This window comes from Hemicordylus capensis, chromosome 1, assembly GCF_027244095.1.
Source record: "Hemicordylus capensis ecotype Gifberg chromosome 1, rHemCap1.1.pri, whole genome shotgun sequence".
NCBI classification, from domain to species: domain Eukaryota; kingdom Metazoa; phylum Chordata; class Lepidosauria; order Squamata; family Cordylidae; genus Hemicordylus; species Hemicordylus capensis.
Window position 1 is genome coordinate 263623543 of NC_069657.1, and position 16363 is coordinate 263639905.

General features: G+C 41.5%; 1 protein-coding gene across 5 annotated transcripts in view; it reads right to left on the bottom strand.

Moving 5' to 3' along the window:
- Positions 1-16363, bottom strand: part of MCM8 (minichromosome maintenance 8 homologous recombination repair factor) — a 49359-nt gene that overhangs the window by 32518 nt on the left and 478 nt on the right. Inside the window, exons 2-11 of one of the 5 annotated variants that reach the window (XM_053284791.1) lie at positions 16184-16244; positions 14248-14417; positions 13812-13886; positions 12350-12432; positions 10800-10949; positions 9587-9690; positions 3742-3940; positions 3078-3163; positions 1602-1753; positions 315-513 (exon numbers count right to left, since the gene is read on the bottom strand). In XM_053284791.1, the coding sequence (XP_053140766.1) occupies positions 315-513; positions 1602-1753; positions 3078-3163; positions 3742-3940; positions 9587-9690; positions 10800-10949; positions 12350-12432; positions 13812-13886; positions 14248-14392 (1193 nt within the window). In that variant the 5' untranslated portion in view covers positions 14393-14417; positions 16184-16244. Of the gene's footprint in view, positions 1-314; positions 514-1601; positions 1754-3077; positions 3164-3741; positions 3941-8345; positions 8808-9586; positions 9691-10799; positions 10950-12349; positions 12433-13811; positions 13887-14247; positions 14430-16183; positions 16245-16363 lie in introns of those variants that run through there. The other 4 variants (XM_053284788.1, XM_053284789.1, XM_053284790.1 and 1 more) reach the window with 4 other exon arrangements.

The window sequence follows — 16363 nt, forward strand, 5'->3', positions numbered from 1 at the left end:
CTGCTTGTACACGGATACCATCTTGAGTGCTCCTGTTCCCAAAACAGGAACTTCCTGTTCCCAAAACAGGAAGCCCCCACACGGCATCGTAAGAACTGACAGCAGGGCTGTTTATTATGGACAGTGCCACACTGGGGCGGCAGAGGAGTGACGGAGAGGCAGGTAAGACCTGCCTCCCTCCCTGCCAAAATTTTTCGGGTGGGAGACCTCAAATTGTTTTGGCACCTCGAATTAGAGGCGCCGAAAAGCTTCATGCACATCCCTAATGGAAAGCATATATATGTACATGCAATAAAATTGATCTCATTACGTACTTGACAATGAGTTTGAGCAGGTTCTCTTCAGCTTGGATCTCCTGAACAGCATAAAGGTCTTTAAGGGAAAATTCCATGCACACTTGGTGGTTTATTCCATGTTCGTAATTCTTGATTTTCTGTCCTTTAGTATTGCTAACAGAGTTCGCTTCGATGTATAACAGGAAGACACATTTATCATTTTTATTTCTAGATGTCCCTGTTAAATTGTCAAACCAGAGGTCATTTAAAGTATGTATCTATGTATCTGTCTGTCTGTAGACATTTTACACAGGCTCCCAGTAACACTTACTCTAATTTTAAATATTTCTGAAGATGACAGTTTTTGAATGATTAACCTTATCAAAGGTTTTTCAGGTCCAAGGGCAAACATAAAGTGGGTGCTTGCAGTCAATATAGCTTATTTATTTATTTATTTATTTACTTTCTTTAATATACCCCACCCCTCCAATACATAAAATAAAATTAAACATAGATACAATGTAAAATAAAAGATTAATAAAGTTGAAGTTAAAAGACAAGGCTAAAACATTTAAAATTACATTTTTTAAAAAAATTCAAATTTAAAAGTTATTAATAAAAGCTAAAATTCAAGAACTATAAAAACTAAAGAATCTACCAGATATAAGCAGATAAAACACTTAAATTCCCCTTTAAAACTATGTGTTTTAATTTTTTTTTTAAACTGAGGGAGGGAGTATGGTGATGTTCTTTGGGGAGAGTGTTCCAAAGCCGAGGGGCCACAACCAAAAAGGCCCTGTCTCTAGTCCCCGCCAAGCAGATCTCCCGTTAGTGGCAAGGCCATAAGCAGGGCCTGAGATGCTGAGCTGAGGGCCCTGGCAGGTTCATATGGGTGAATGAATTTCAACAGGTACCCCAGCCCCAAGCCACATAGAGCTGTATTTCATGTAGCTGAAAAGTGACGTATTTTCATAATATTTATATGGCATTTATATGTAATTAGCAAAAATTATGTGGATATGTAACAATGGATGGTTTAATTAGCAAATATTATTTTGTTATAATTGCCTCATCTAATAAATTCATGGCAAAATTTGAACTGGGGATTCCTAGTCACTATATGACACCAGCTCTCACCCAGATCATTTACTCACTCATGTACATACCGTCATGCACACAGAGAGGTATCGCAGTGACTCTTTTTAGACAAGTGACCTTTACCAGTTCACCATTTAAAAATAAATAAATAAATAACTACTTTGGTGGTTCCTAAAAAATGAAAGAATGCTGCATCAACAACAAACGATGGCCAAATATATAACATACCTTCCTCAGTGTTTGACACTTTGACGATTCCTGTGATAGTAATCACATCTCCTGGAACACAGCTATCTACAAGATCCTGAACCAGTTCACATTCTATTGTGCGAGGGATTCTACCAGCTTCTCGCTGATCGTCCAACATGAGCTCTTGAATCCTAGAATATATAGTCAAATGATTTTGTATTGAAAATGCTACATAAACTGACTATTTTTATATTCCGAGCCCTAATAATAGGAAATACATTACTATGTTAAAAACTGTTTAGGCCAACTGTTTGGGGTTTTGTACACCAAAACCAGCTACAGGAATCCAGTGTCGCCTAGCAATCCATCCTCATTTCATCTCACAAAATATAGATGAACTAGCTGGGCCGGGCACAGAGCATCTGCGCCTCTAGTTCACCATCGCCACTTTCTCCCACCCCCACCCCCACTCCCCCACCGCCAGCCTGCCCACACCTCCTTCCCCCACCCGCCGCCAGTCTTCTTCCGCAGCTCCTCGCCCGCCATCTTCCCCAGCTCGCCTTTTTCCCACCCGCCTTCTTCTTCTTCTTCGGCCGGCCACCTGCCACCATTCGCCACTGTTATTTTTGCCCGCCAGCCAGCTGGCCACCACCACCACCATTTTCTCCCACGTCCCTGTCGCTATCTGGGCAGCTGCTCACAAACTCTCGTGAGAGCTTCCACACATGGGATTAGTGACAGGCACGCCTAAGAGAAATATATAGATAGAAGATAGATAGATTCTCTTCACTGATTGTTCATAACATCCTACACAAGCTGTAGCCATATCTGAAAGCTGACTCAAATGAATTTCAAACCAAGTATCTGACCATGACATTTCCCTTCTCAAAAGCAGTACCGCATTGAAGAAATAACCTGGAAGCCATAGTTCAACCAAATTTATTACAATGCCAAATCTGCTTTTGTGTGTGGGGTGTGTGTGTGTGTGTGTGTTAACTGGTGCAATGGGTGATTCATAGGGATGAAAAGGATGTCTCTGGCTGACATCCAGACAATTACTCATCATGAGTGGTCCCACTGAAATCAATGGGACAAAGTAGTAATGACTAATTTGCCCCAATTTTAATGGGACTATTCACTAGTAATTTAATCAGCCTATTAGCCAGTGATCCTTTTCATCAGGTTAACTAATAGCATGTTGTGTAGAACCTAAGTAAAGTATGAGGAAAGTAACATTTCAACTATGAAAGGGATTTATTTCTATTCAAACACAACTTTAAAAGATAGCTACGTTATGAATTGAAGTCAATATGTTATCCTTTATTGCACATTTGAATAATGTGTTAATTGCTTCAGAAGATGGAAGTTTTCCTTACATTGCAACTCAATTCAGGGGCGGGGGGAGAGTCAAAGTGACAGTTTAGAGAAGTGTTACAGTCAAGATACATATTTCCATTAGCCTTTTATATCAAAAACATAACCCATTCAAAACAAACAGCCAACAAATGTGCTTACTTAATAGACTGCCAGTCCACTGTAACTGTGTATGGAGAACTTCTATCTGCAGTGAATGATCGCCCATGACAAACAGGCAGAGGACACTAAAAGACATATAATGTTCAAATTTAGTGCCAAGGCAGGTTTATATTGCAAACACATGAAGTTTTATTTGATTCGGGTGGGCGGGGGGGGGGGAGAATTTGTCATTCCTATAAGTAAAGCTAGAGATTTATTAGTTGACATCTTAATTAACACTGCACATGTGGAGCCAAAACATGCACAGCCACAGCAGCCGCGTCCCCAGCTGCAGCGGTACAGGTGCTTATGCACCTAATGGGGCAATTTTGCAGAGCTGCCCTTCCCCTCGGAAGCACTCTGTGCAACCTGCAAACATGTCCTTGAGGGCTGCCCTCGGGGAAGGGGAGACGGGCAAAAGTCACCCTGCCTGGCGCATGTGACAGCTGCTGCAGCTGTGCATGTATCAAGATGTAATACATTATCCTTAACTATGTTTGTTCAAACAAACTTGAAGTAAAACTAGAAGGCATGGCAAGTTTGTTTCAGCAATTTGACTTAATTTCACTGAAGTCATCCTCTTTTCTCTGTAAATCTTATTACTTTAGCATCTACATGGTGATAAAAAGTGGCTTACAACATAAGTTTTTAAGTTGTTTGTTACCTTTGTAGGGAGTGTGTATTTTCCATCAGGCAAAGGAAAACTTTGAACATTTCCACAAGCACTGCATATAAATGCCATCTTGGTGCAGAAAGGCTTAATGTTACTGACACGCACAACAGTCCCACGCAAAGCAACATATTTCCCATAGCAATTAGCACGAATATACTTAAGCTGAGTAAGCGGATCATAGTTGTATACTCTAAATAATAATAAAGAACAAAAATTAGACAACCATATATTAAATGCAATGGCTTCAATTCAGATAAACAATTATGCTAAAAGGATAAGTCCTATGCACACCGATTTATTTATTTGACATATTTTTATAACGTCCAAAACTTAACATCTCTGGGTGGTTTATAACAAAAACATAAAAGTAAAAATGTTAGTTAAAACAAATAATGACAACAGAAATTAAAACATTGGTTAAAATAAATGACAGCAAAAAGTTAAAACATTACAACAATTTAAAACCTTAAAACAATATTTTAAAACAATGTTAAAACTATTAAAACAGTATTTAATTAAAAGCCTGGGTGAATAGGTGCATCTTTAAAGATTTTTTTTAAATTGTCAGAGATGAGGAGGCTCTTATTTCAGCAGGGAGCACATTCCAAAGCTTCGGGGCAGCTGCAGAGAAGGCCTGTCCCCGAGTAACCACCAGATGAGCCACTGGCAACTGCAGACGGATCTCTCCTGATTATCTCAATGGGCGGTGGGATTTGTGACAAAGAAGACATTCTCTTAAATACCCAGGGCCCAAGCCATTTTTGGCTTTATAGGTTATAAACAGCACCTTGTATTTTGCCTACAAACTTATCAGCTGCCAGTGTAGCTCTTTCAATACAGGATTAACGTGGTCTCTCTGAGATGACCCAGAGACCAACCTAGCTGCCGCATTCTGAACCAGCTGCAGTTTCCAGACTACATACAAAGGCAGCCCCACATAAGAGAGCATTGCAGTAATCTAGTCTAGAGGTTACCAGCATAAGTACCACTGCCCTGAGGTCATTTATCTCAAGAAATGGACACAGCTGGCGTATCATCAAAGCTGATAGAAGGCACCTCTGGCCACCACCTCAACCTGGGACACAAGGGAGAAGCTCCAATCCAGCAGCACCCCCAGACTGCATACCTGTTCCAACCGTAGCCTGACAACCTCCGGTTTCAGGGTAAGAGAGCCACTCCTTCCTGGTTGTATCCCAGCAAGCTCTGTTGTGCTTGCGTCACCAGACTGTGGCAAGGCATCGTAACATCTGCAGGACGGCAGCCATTAGCCATGATCTTCAAGGGGGCGTGATGAGCGCGACTGTGCCTTTTTGGAATTGAAGACATTTAAATTCCTTTAAATGGCATTCAAGTCCTTCTCCTGACAGCTATTGCTCCGGTGTCCTCGTAAGAGCCCTACACCAAAACAGTCTCACACAAGCACAATTGCTGGCAATGGGGGGATGCAGGGGGGCACTATTTTTCTGTTACCCTGGGAAGGGAGTGTGATGACTGCCTAGGAAGGGAAGTGTATATGAGGGAGGGCACAGGATCCTGGGGTCTGGTCCACTGTGACCAAGGATGCTCTTGCAATGGGAGACCCCAGCAAACCAGTACACAGTACAAGGCATACTCCTGCCCCTGCTTTGGTTTGCTGACTGAGGATTAGGCCTCTCATGAGAGGGCCAGTCCACTGGGGAGGACCTCAGGCTCAGTAAGCTTCAGTCCTCTGTCGGACTGAGCTCTCATGAGGTAGGCCATCCAAATAAAGGGGGCCCTGCTTTTGTGGGGGCCTCATTCTCTCTAGTAAATAATAGAATACTATGTATATCATGACCACCTCCTCTCCAGGCAACCCTTTCATACTCCCAAGAAGTAGTGCTGCAATGCACTCTACGTGGGGCTGCTCTTGAAGATAGTTTGGAAGCTTCAGCTGGTTCAGAATGCTGCCACAAGGATGCTTGTGGGTGCAAGTTGCTACACGAGTATCACACCCATCATACGGCAGCTTCATTGGTTACCAGTCCATGTCTGGGCTAGATTCAAGGTGCTGGTCTTGACCTTTAAAGCTCTACATGGCTTGTGGCTGGGGTACCTGTTGGACCGCATTCACCCATATGAAGCTGCAAGGGCCCTCCGCAATGCTCATGGCCCTGCCACTAAAAGAGATCCGGTTGGCAGAGACTAGAGACAGGGCCTTTTCAGTTGTGGCCCCTCAGCTTTGGAATGCCCTCCCTGATGAGCGTCGCCATGCTCCCTCTCTCATTGTTAACAATGAAAAATACATCTTTTAAAAGAGGCTTTTAAATGTTTCACCTGTTGCTTATATCTGGTAGGTTCTTTAGTTTTTATAATTCTTAGTTCTTAGTTTTTTTAATAATTTAATTTGGAATTTTAAAAGCTGATTCTGATTGTGGTTTTAGCTTGGATTTTTTAACTTGTTTAAATTGGTTAATTTTGTTAGTTCGATTTTATATTGTAACTACTTTATAAATGTTGTGAGCCTCCCTGAGCAGTTTTGCTCACTGGAGGAGAAGGGTATAAATATGATAGATAGATAGATAGAGAGAGAGAGAGAGAGAGAGAGAGATAGTGGCCGCTTCATGTGTCTGGGCAGTACCTGCCGGGCAGACTAGGAAAACACCGGGAGTGGGGATAGATCTTTACTGTCATTCAAATTTCCCAAGTTTGGACTGGTGTTGCAGCATATGCAGATTGGGCACCGCAGGGAATTGCAGGAAAGGGAAGCCCTGATTATCAGCAATCCAAGGAAAGTAGGGTGACCGAACCGGGTAAAAAACAAACAAGGATATGTGCGAATGGACAACCAGACTGTCAGAGGGACTGCTTTTTCGCAGCAGTCATGAAGACAAGGAAAGGTGTTTCTGGGGTACCTGTGCCTTGCTTGTGATGAGCAACCAGGCAGGGCAGCAGCAGTGTTCCCTCTAACAGGGATTCCCAGACGTTGTTGACTACAACTCTCAACCTCTGCTAACTGGGCAAAGAGGCACCTTTTACCATGGTGATTCTCTTTATTTAGCAGGGGGAGAGTAACTGGCCCTATCCACCCCCAGCACAGTACTTCCAGTGACTGTTGCTGGTGTGTGTCTTATGTTTCTTTTTAGAATGTGAGCCCTTTGGGGACAGGGAGCCATCTTATTTGTTTGTTATCTCTCTTTGTAAACCGCCCTGAGCCATTTTTGGAAGGGCGGTATAGAAATCAAATTAATCATCATCATCATCATCATATCCCTAGCTGAAATGGCTTTTGCTTGGGGATTCTGGGAGTTGTAGTCAACAACATCTGGGAATCCCTGTTATTTATATTTATTAATTTTTTACATTTTATATCCCGCTCTTCCTCCAAGGAGCCCAGTGTTAGAGGGAACACTGGACAGGAGCTGCTATCTGGCCTCCATGCATGTCTCAGTGGGCTATCATGAGAGAGCAGTCTGCTCCAGAGCAGCCTCTGTCATGATCACACAGGAAGAATCACTTCATTAACTGCAGGCAATACTGTTCCTGCTGGATGGTTCTTCTCATACCACTCTTCCCCAACTTCATCGTACAAAAAATAGAGCTGAGCTATTCAAGAATTCCTGGGTAGGGAATACTTTTTTATTTGTTTTTAATAAAACACATGGTGCCCACCTGGCTATCCCATCCCCTTTCTGTTCTGGTTGCCGGGGTGGGGGTGGGGGGAGACAAAAGACACAGTAGAAAACGGGCATCCCCCCATGTGACTTTTCTTTTTGATAGGTTTGGGATGGGACAAGGCTGCATACCTGTTGCCAGGCAATGGCTTGAGGATCATGGAGACGGGATGGGGGCACAAATGCTCAGAGAGGTTGGCAGCAAGAAACGTAGAAGACATGAAGTGGGTGTGTTCATAGAGAGGGCAGTCTAGTCCAGGATTTCAGTTGCAGAAACAACATGAAAACACGTGGCAACATCTGTGTTTGGATGCAACGCTGCTGCCTTCAAACCAGGGGCGTAACTAAAATAGGGCAAGGAGAGACAGTTGTCTGGGGGCCCACTGCCTTGGTCACATGACTGACTCCCCCAGCCGCGCACCCGCCCAGGCTTCCTTCAGTTGTATTCATCCTCCAAAACTGATGTGAGTGTTAAGACCTGGAGCTACCAGAACAGCATGTCTTTCTCTAGTACCATTAAATGACTTGCATCGTCCACAATTTACAAAACCTTTTAAAAAATAATTTAGGATGATGTTCTATTGTGGCACAGTGTGTGTGTGTGTGTGTGTGTGTGTGTGTGTGTGTGTGTGTGTGTACACACACACAATGCTTTTTGTTACCACTATTCAGCCTCATTTAAGATTTCTTTACTTCATGAGCTGAAAAATGTCTCTGGGCCCACTCCAACCTTGCTACACCCCTGCTTCAAACCCCAGGTTGGAGCAATGAAACTCACTACAAACCGAAGGTTCAAACTGGAGTTTGGTGAAGGAAACTGCAGGTTGCTTTTGCTGCGAATCCACAGTTTCACGCATTTGATGTACACAAATTGCATCCTCTGCCACATTAAACTCTGCATTATGTGTGAATCAGGCCAATATATTTTCCTGAAAACAGGAAGCTGTAACTTCCTACACTGACCCATTAATTAGTAGGCATCCAAGTTCTCCCCTCAGCAACTTTGCCTTGGAAATAATCACTCCCCCTTCAGCATTTCTCTTGTGAGGAGAGCTGGTCTTGTGGTAACACGCATGACTTGTCCCCTTAGCTAAACAGGGTCTGCCCTGGTTGCACATGAATGGGAGACTAGAAGTGTGAGCTCTGTAAAATTTTCCCCTCAGGGGATGGAGCCACTCTGGGAAGAGCATCTAGGTTCCAAGTTCCCTCCCTGGCAGCATCTCCAAGATAGGGCTGAGAGAGATTCCTGCCTGCAACCTTGGAGAAGCTGCTGCCAGTCTGTGAAGACAATACTGAGCGAGATGGACCAATGGTCTGACTCAGTATATGGCAGCCTCCTATGATCCTATAAATTCATTTCTACTTTTAAGATTTCCCTTCCTTCATTTCAGCAGCTCTCCATGTTCATCCTCCGGCAACTGTAAACTCCCAACTGTCATTTCCCACCTCTCTCAACAGTAACCTCAGCAGCCCAGCTGAAGCCACACCCCCTAGCAACTGTTGCTAAGCCCAAACCTCTAGCCAAAGCAACCAACACAAACAATTACATTTTAACAATTCTCCACAGACACAAACATGTCTATATTCAACCAACATGAATCCTAGAAATCTTCCTTTTTCTTAAAGTTATTCTTCTACACTATAATAAAGTATTTTTCAAGAAAATTTTTGACAATGCCAGAATTATACCGTCTAGAAAGATAGCCTGCCTTCTTTCTTGCAGGTAACACAGTGGCATAGGAAACCAAAACAACTATTATTAATAGTATGCCTTTGTAGCACATAATCAAGGCACAATAAGAGTTAGAAATGTGCATTTTGTGATAAAAGCACAGAACTTGGTATACACAAAAAGAATGCTATGAAGTTCAAATTAAGGCATTTTTAATTCTCAAAAGTCAGCCTCACTGGATTCACTGTGGCTTACACCCACATAAGCATACTTATCTGAACTCAGTGACCCACATTCCGACTAATGAAATGGCAGTGGGAGGAGGGGAAAGAGTTCGTTCACACATCATAAAAGGAGGGCAGAAGACTTTCAGTAATCCTCTATCCTCCCAAAAGTATGTCTCCTAGGGTCCCCAACCCCATGCCCAAAATTTGTTAATATGTGCATGGGCAGTTTGTTTTATGTGAAATAATAAGCATGTATATAAATCCTGAGCCTTCAAATGAATCGTTCTTTAAAAAATGGTTGTGACCTTGCATGAATATATGGTACATCTATTATGGGTTCTTCATCAATGGACAGGCCTTCTTGCTCCTGCAGTTCTGCTGCATGTCTTTCAAGATCTTTGCTTAATACCTATAGGATTAAAAGAAGGCAAACACATGTCCATGAAACTGTTCGTACTTTATAACATATACAGGATTAACTGCCACCTTTACACATCAGGCTTAGATGCAAAGATGCTGCTGTACAAGTGTGAGCAGAAGTTTGTGGCATGTTTGCATAGAAGATTTCTATGCAAACATGCCACATCTTGCACACTGCGGAAAGCCCTCAAAGCTCAGAAGCAGCTTTTTGGAGGTCACAGAGTGCTGCAGCAGGAAGGAGGAGGTAGGAACTCCCCATTCCACGAACCAAACTCCATTCATCATATTTAGATTCCAAGCCATAGTCTAACACATAATACTGGGAGCCCAAGATCTGAAGTCCAACTGTTGCTTTATATGCATTCAAATTTTTACATGTTGCAGTTTCCAAAGTGCGGGAGGGGTGGGGGGTAATCATACCTCATGCTTGTGGATCTAAACATGCTTGGCTATTCAAAGGAAAACAATCAGAATGTTGCAATCATAGTTCTAGAATATACATAGCTATTCAAGGGAGCCATCTTATTTATTTGTTATTTCTCTTTGTAGACCGCCCTGAGCCATTTTTGGAAGGGCAGTATAGAAATCGAATTATTATTATTTTTATTATTATTATTAATAAATATTTTTCAGGTAGAATAGAAGTTGTAATCAGGTTTCAGGAGTCAAACATACATCCTTTTAAAAAAAGTTATTTTTTAAATGCTTGTGTTTTGCATAGTGTCCAAATGAATACTTACCGGCTCTCAGAGGAGTTTTGTTCATCAAAAGAGATCCGTTTGTTAACATTCATTTAGCATGTACATTACAACACAAAAATACACTGCAAATCACTAAAACAAAGAGAAGCTTTTCCTTTATTTTCATTAAAGCCTAGAACACCAAAACCAATATGTATGTTAGAAACCGGGAGGCCTCTTGGCCTGCTGGAAGGATGTTCCTTCGTAAAGACACTCAATTGCACAGTTCATTTATGCCTCCCACTTACACTTCTTTTAACAACTGTAAATAACACTGTGTTCCCCACACCCAGATCTTTCCTGTACTCTGAATGTTTTACACTCAAAAGGATATTGCTTAACAGCTTGAAGTAGTTACCTGATGTATTGCCAGTCCCATGCAATCCAGTATTTTCTGTGGCATATCCTTTAATTCAGTGACGATATCAGGTATTGATTCCACCACCTCTTTATCATCCACCAGCTCTTTATAATCCACAAGAATACTCCCTTTTCTTTCTATTTCATCCTATACATGGAAGTACGTGGAAGTTAATTTGTCACAGCACTTAAGGAGGCTACATTTCAAGTGTTTTACTGCCACTACACTCATAGAATACCATCCTTTACTAAACCATCTTTTCACCCCAAACTTTACATAGACTGGTTCATGTATTTGAGCAGGTGGGTCACATGAATTAACACAACAAAAAACAAATGACCCATTAAAATAATTAACACAATTTAAAACCATTTAAAAATTACGGAAGGACAGGCTAAAGAAAATGTGTTTTTAAAGGCTGTTAATGATCTTAAGCCTCGGATATCAATAGGAAGTGCATTCCACAGCAGGCAGGACCCAGTGGCTTATGTACACCTTTTCTACACTTGAAGCAGGGGTACAACCACCACTGGGCAAGGGGGGATGACAGACCCTGGGCCGCCGGGGCCAGGGAAGCCGCCACAGCACCCCCCTCCTCTCGTACCCAGCCAACGAGCACTCCATTTGCTAGCTGGGAGTGCAAAGAATGCCCCTCTCCTACGCAACTGGTGCTTCATTCAAGCACTGGTTGGCTGGGGCCGTCTATCCCTGACTCGCTCCAGCCTCATGAGCCCACAGCAAGTGCCTGATAAAGTACTAAGCGGGGAGGATCAGGACAGGGTCCAAGTGTACCCTCTCCCAATGTTGGACATGCCTCCTGCATCTGACTTTGATGCAGGGGTGTGTGGTTAGGGTCTGCACGCACTAGCACACACTCATTTCAATGGGGTCAGGGTCACCGTTGGGACATAGGAACATAAGAAGTTGCCATATACTGAGGCAGACCATTGGTCTATCTAGCTCAGTATTGTTTTCACAGATTGGCAGCAGCTTCTCCAAGGTGCTGGAGAGCTTCGTATGCTCCTGACTTGGAGCATACTACATTTGGGATGATGTGGTTAATTGTATGAAGTATGAAGGCTAACACAATGTGGATGTGGCTTAGAAAATGAAGGTTTCGTCAGAGCAAGGGACAGACCAGAAAGTGTCATGGTCTCTTCTAGTCCCTATCTAGCCTGGCTTGTTGCCCACCAGACAGTATTAAATCAAGATACAATATCATAAAAATCCCAGATATGAACTCGATAAAACCTAATAGGAACACAATCAGCAGAGAACAATAAAAATAAGAATCCAAAATAACAAGAACAAGAGAACAACAAAAATCCAAAATAAATCCACATCAGATACCCCTTCCCAAATACCTGGCTAGAACAAGATTTTATAAACTTCTATAGAGGCGCCTCTATCTAGGAAGAGAACTGCACAGAACAGCACCACCATGGAAAAAGCCCCTGCTACTTCTGGTGCGTTCATAGCCGCAGAAGGCAAAGGTATCCAAAGCTAGGGAGCAAGAGTGAGGAAAATAATTCATATCAAATTCTTACCTTATCATAAAGTTCTATTCGAGATGTAAAAAACTTTTCAAATGCTTCAATCTTCTGAACAAAAGGGGAGCCGTCATCATATGCTGAATAGGACAATTTCCATTAATTATTTAACAGAAATGTTTTTATTTATTATTTACACGTATACACCTTTTCTCCAAGGAGTCCAGGGTGGTGTATATGGGATACACCACTTTGGTCTCACAACAACCCTGTAAGGTGGGTCAGGCTGAGAGAGAGTGTGACTGGCCCACGACTGCCCAGTGAGATTCCTGGCTGAATGGTAACTTCTCTGATCCCAGTCCAGCCACTATACCATACTGGCTCTCAGTTTCTAAGTGTCCTCATTCTATATTCTAAAAGCATATATGCTGAATTGATAGAGATAGTTTAGATTAGAAGCCCTTATCAGTTGAAGTGTCTAAGGAATTTTTAAAAAAATTACATACATTGTTTCCCTCAATCTGGTACAAGGAGCCTTACTCTGGAATGAGACATCTTGTTATGGAATAAGGAGTTATTGCTCCAGAGAAAAGACAGCTGTGTATGTCACCTCCTATTTTCGCTTCAACTTTTGAAAGGTTTTTGGACTTAAAGACACTTCTTGAACTTTCTCTATTAGCAGTTGCCTTTAATAAAATCAGTACTGGGCCAATCATGAAGTACATCCAATTCTAGAAATATTTACATATAAAAAGGCCATTCATTCCAATGCCTATGATTATCACTGGCTACTACAGAATTTTAAACCGCACTGCTGTTTTAATCCTAAACATGCTTACAGCCTGGTCTTTTGCAAAATTAGGTGTGCCTAAGCCCCACTGACGGCAAAGAAGGGAGCTGTTACTAGGAAGCAAGTTCAATGGAGCTCTATTGGACTTTCTTCAGAGAACACACATGCACAGGATCATGTTGCGGGACAACTACTGCGAGACAAGGAAGGTGACACAACCACCAGTGCTTTTGAGAAATGCTGCAATATCTGGTTATACTGTGAAACAAATGTTAAACTATATTTCCATCTGAAAGGAAGAACTTGTTTTAGACTCTTAGATAGGAGACTAATTTGTGCTCCCCCTGACAATATTATTTCCTCCATTTCAGCCATGCATGTATGATTCTTGCTCCAGTGAGCACAGAATGTATATTATTATACATGTATAAAGTACCATAAATGTGCACAATACTTTACAAATAAGAAGACAGACCCTCAACTGAAGAAGCTTTTCCTCCTCTTAAAATATTAGCCAGGTGTGTGTGTGCGCGCGTGTACGCACACCACATACAAGCAGGCCTATTTACTTTGAATTATACTTTTTTACACAACCAAGATCCAAGGACTGGCTTCCTCATGCCTTGAGGTAAACAGAAGAATTAAGAGCAAGCCAAAATAGAACTTCATCCTTCAACACTGAAGTCTGTTCTTTATTGTTACATTTATGTAAATCATAAAAAAGCTCACCTTCAGAAAAATAAAGTTTCCAGCCTCTGTAAGGAGAAACTGGGTCCAGTGTTGTTTGAATGAGCTGAGGCTGAGCTGAAAGATATTCAAAGGTAAAAGTTAATGAAAGCAGATTTAGCATTCTTACTTAAGAAAAACAGGTTAGAAATATAAAACAAATAAAAAGTTACAATATAGACCCACAGTGATCGAAAAGCTAACAGCTCCAACCCCCAAAAGCAAATTTGATAAATTCCAATTTTAAGATTTCAGTCCACACTAAGGCTCTGATTAGGTTATGCTAACCCACAGAACAGCAGTCTCAAGCAACTGCATAATGCTAAAACAGGTCACATTTTCATCTTGCTATCCTTTCAACAACCAACATAATCCTAAAAATAAAGAAGTCCCAAGAGTAAAGCACAGTAAAACCAGCCATGCTGTGAAATAAACATACCAGACACCGACTTCCCAGCAGTACTTTTTCCTTCTCCTCTGGATCCATATCTTCCTCTTCCCCGCAATCCTCCTCTTCCTCTCCATTTCTGAAAGCCATTTCCTCCTCGTCCATAACCTTTTCCTCCGGACTCCTTGCTGGTCATCTCAGCGCTCTAGTCGATCTACAGACTAGGAATTAAACTAAAGGCCAATGCTATCATTTTGTATGTACTGCAAATGATTTTACCTCTTGCAACTTGTGAGTACTTCTGGACCCAAACCTCCCCGATATCTCAGACTGAGGCAGTGGTCAGGAGGAGTGCTTTTTATTTGGCTGATATGCCAGCTACGTCCATTTCTTGAGACAAACAGCCTTAAAACAGTGGTGCATATGCTGGTAACATCCAGGCTTCTCTACTGCAATGTGCTCTACATTAAGTTGCCTTTGTTCATAGTTCAGAAACTGCAACTGGTGCAGAATGCAGCAGCCAGGTTGGTCTCTGAGGTCACCTATAGAGACCACATTACTCCTGCTTTAAGAGAACTACACTGGCTGCCAATTAGTTTCTGGGCAAAATACAAAATGCTGGTTATTACCTACAAAGCCTTGAATAACTTGGGCCCAGGGTATTTAAGAGAGTGCCTTCTTCTTCATGAACTTTGCCGCCTATCAATGGGGGAGGTCAGCTTACGGTTGCCACTGGCTCGCTTGGTAGTGACCCAAATCTGGGCCTTCTCTAGAGTTGCCCCAGTGCTCTGGAACACACTCCAAAATGAAATCAGAATCTCCCCATCTCCGGTTGTTTTTAAAATGACTTTTGAAAACACACCTGTTTTATCTGGCTTTTAGTTTATGATGTTTTAAAGTTTTATTTATGGTAATTTTAATCTGTTTTATATAACTTTTAGGTTTTAGTTGCTGTTTGTTTAAATTGTAAACCATCCTGAGATTTAAAATGTGGTGGCATATAAATGAGTTAAATAAATAAATAAATAAATAAAACTTTTTTTGCTGCTGCTACAATAAGATTTTTCATCTGCTGCTTTTATCATTGTGTAAAATATTTTGTTTTAATGAAAATTCCACACTGCTTTGAGGGCTTCAGACAAAAAGCAGCATATACATTTTATAAATAATTTATTAAAATGGAAAAAAAGATTGATGAGTTATAAAATGCATGTGTAAAATATGACTGGATCCAATAATGCTTTACTGTATTTTCTTTACAAGATTTCTAAACTACTTTTCAGAAGCTGCATGCAAAAAAGTAAAAAAAAAAAACAGCTTTAAAAAAATTAAAGGATATAAATGAATACCAAAACACACACACACACACACACACACACACAGAGTGAGATGAGTGTTGAAGAACAGGGATAATTTAAGATGAGAGGACTCTTTTAGGTACATTTCCCTAGAAAATTATTCAAATGCTTTTGCTGTAATTTAAACTAGAGATATATATGCAGCAGATTTGAAACACTGTGGAACACAGTATTTCAAATCTGTGGAACACAAGAAGGGGTGGGGAGGCCATCATTCAGTAGCACAATTCATGTTTTTGCATGTATAAGATCCAACATTCAATCCATGGCACCTCCACCTTTAAGATGAAAAAAAACTCAAGACATTCTTACATCTTTAACAGACTGTGACAAAAACATCTGTGCCATCCACATACCTGTGAGATCTCTACAAGCAATATAGCACCTTACAGCCAATTGTAAAAACTGATCTACAGAAACTGAGTGAGCCACTACGGCAATGCCGTATTAGGTGGATATCCAAGACATACATACAGAGCACAATAAAGACCAACCAGAAGTCATGTATGGTGCAATCCTACAAGCATTTACCTAGAAGAAACCCTACAATGGTTAATGGGGCTTGTATGCATAGGACCCTAAACATGATTATTTGGAAATGAAACCCACTAAATACCGAGGAGACTTACTTCACAGTTGACACACATAGGACTTCGCTCTTCTGACTGGATAGGTTAAGGGCATTATTTGCTATGTAAAAAGAAAAGTAGGGGAGAGGACGCAAATAAGACCAATGAACAGAAGACTTGTTGATGCTGCTCATCCCCTAAAGCTCTAACAAGTACACTCTGGAGCCCTATTTCGTTAGA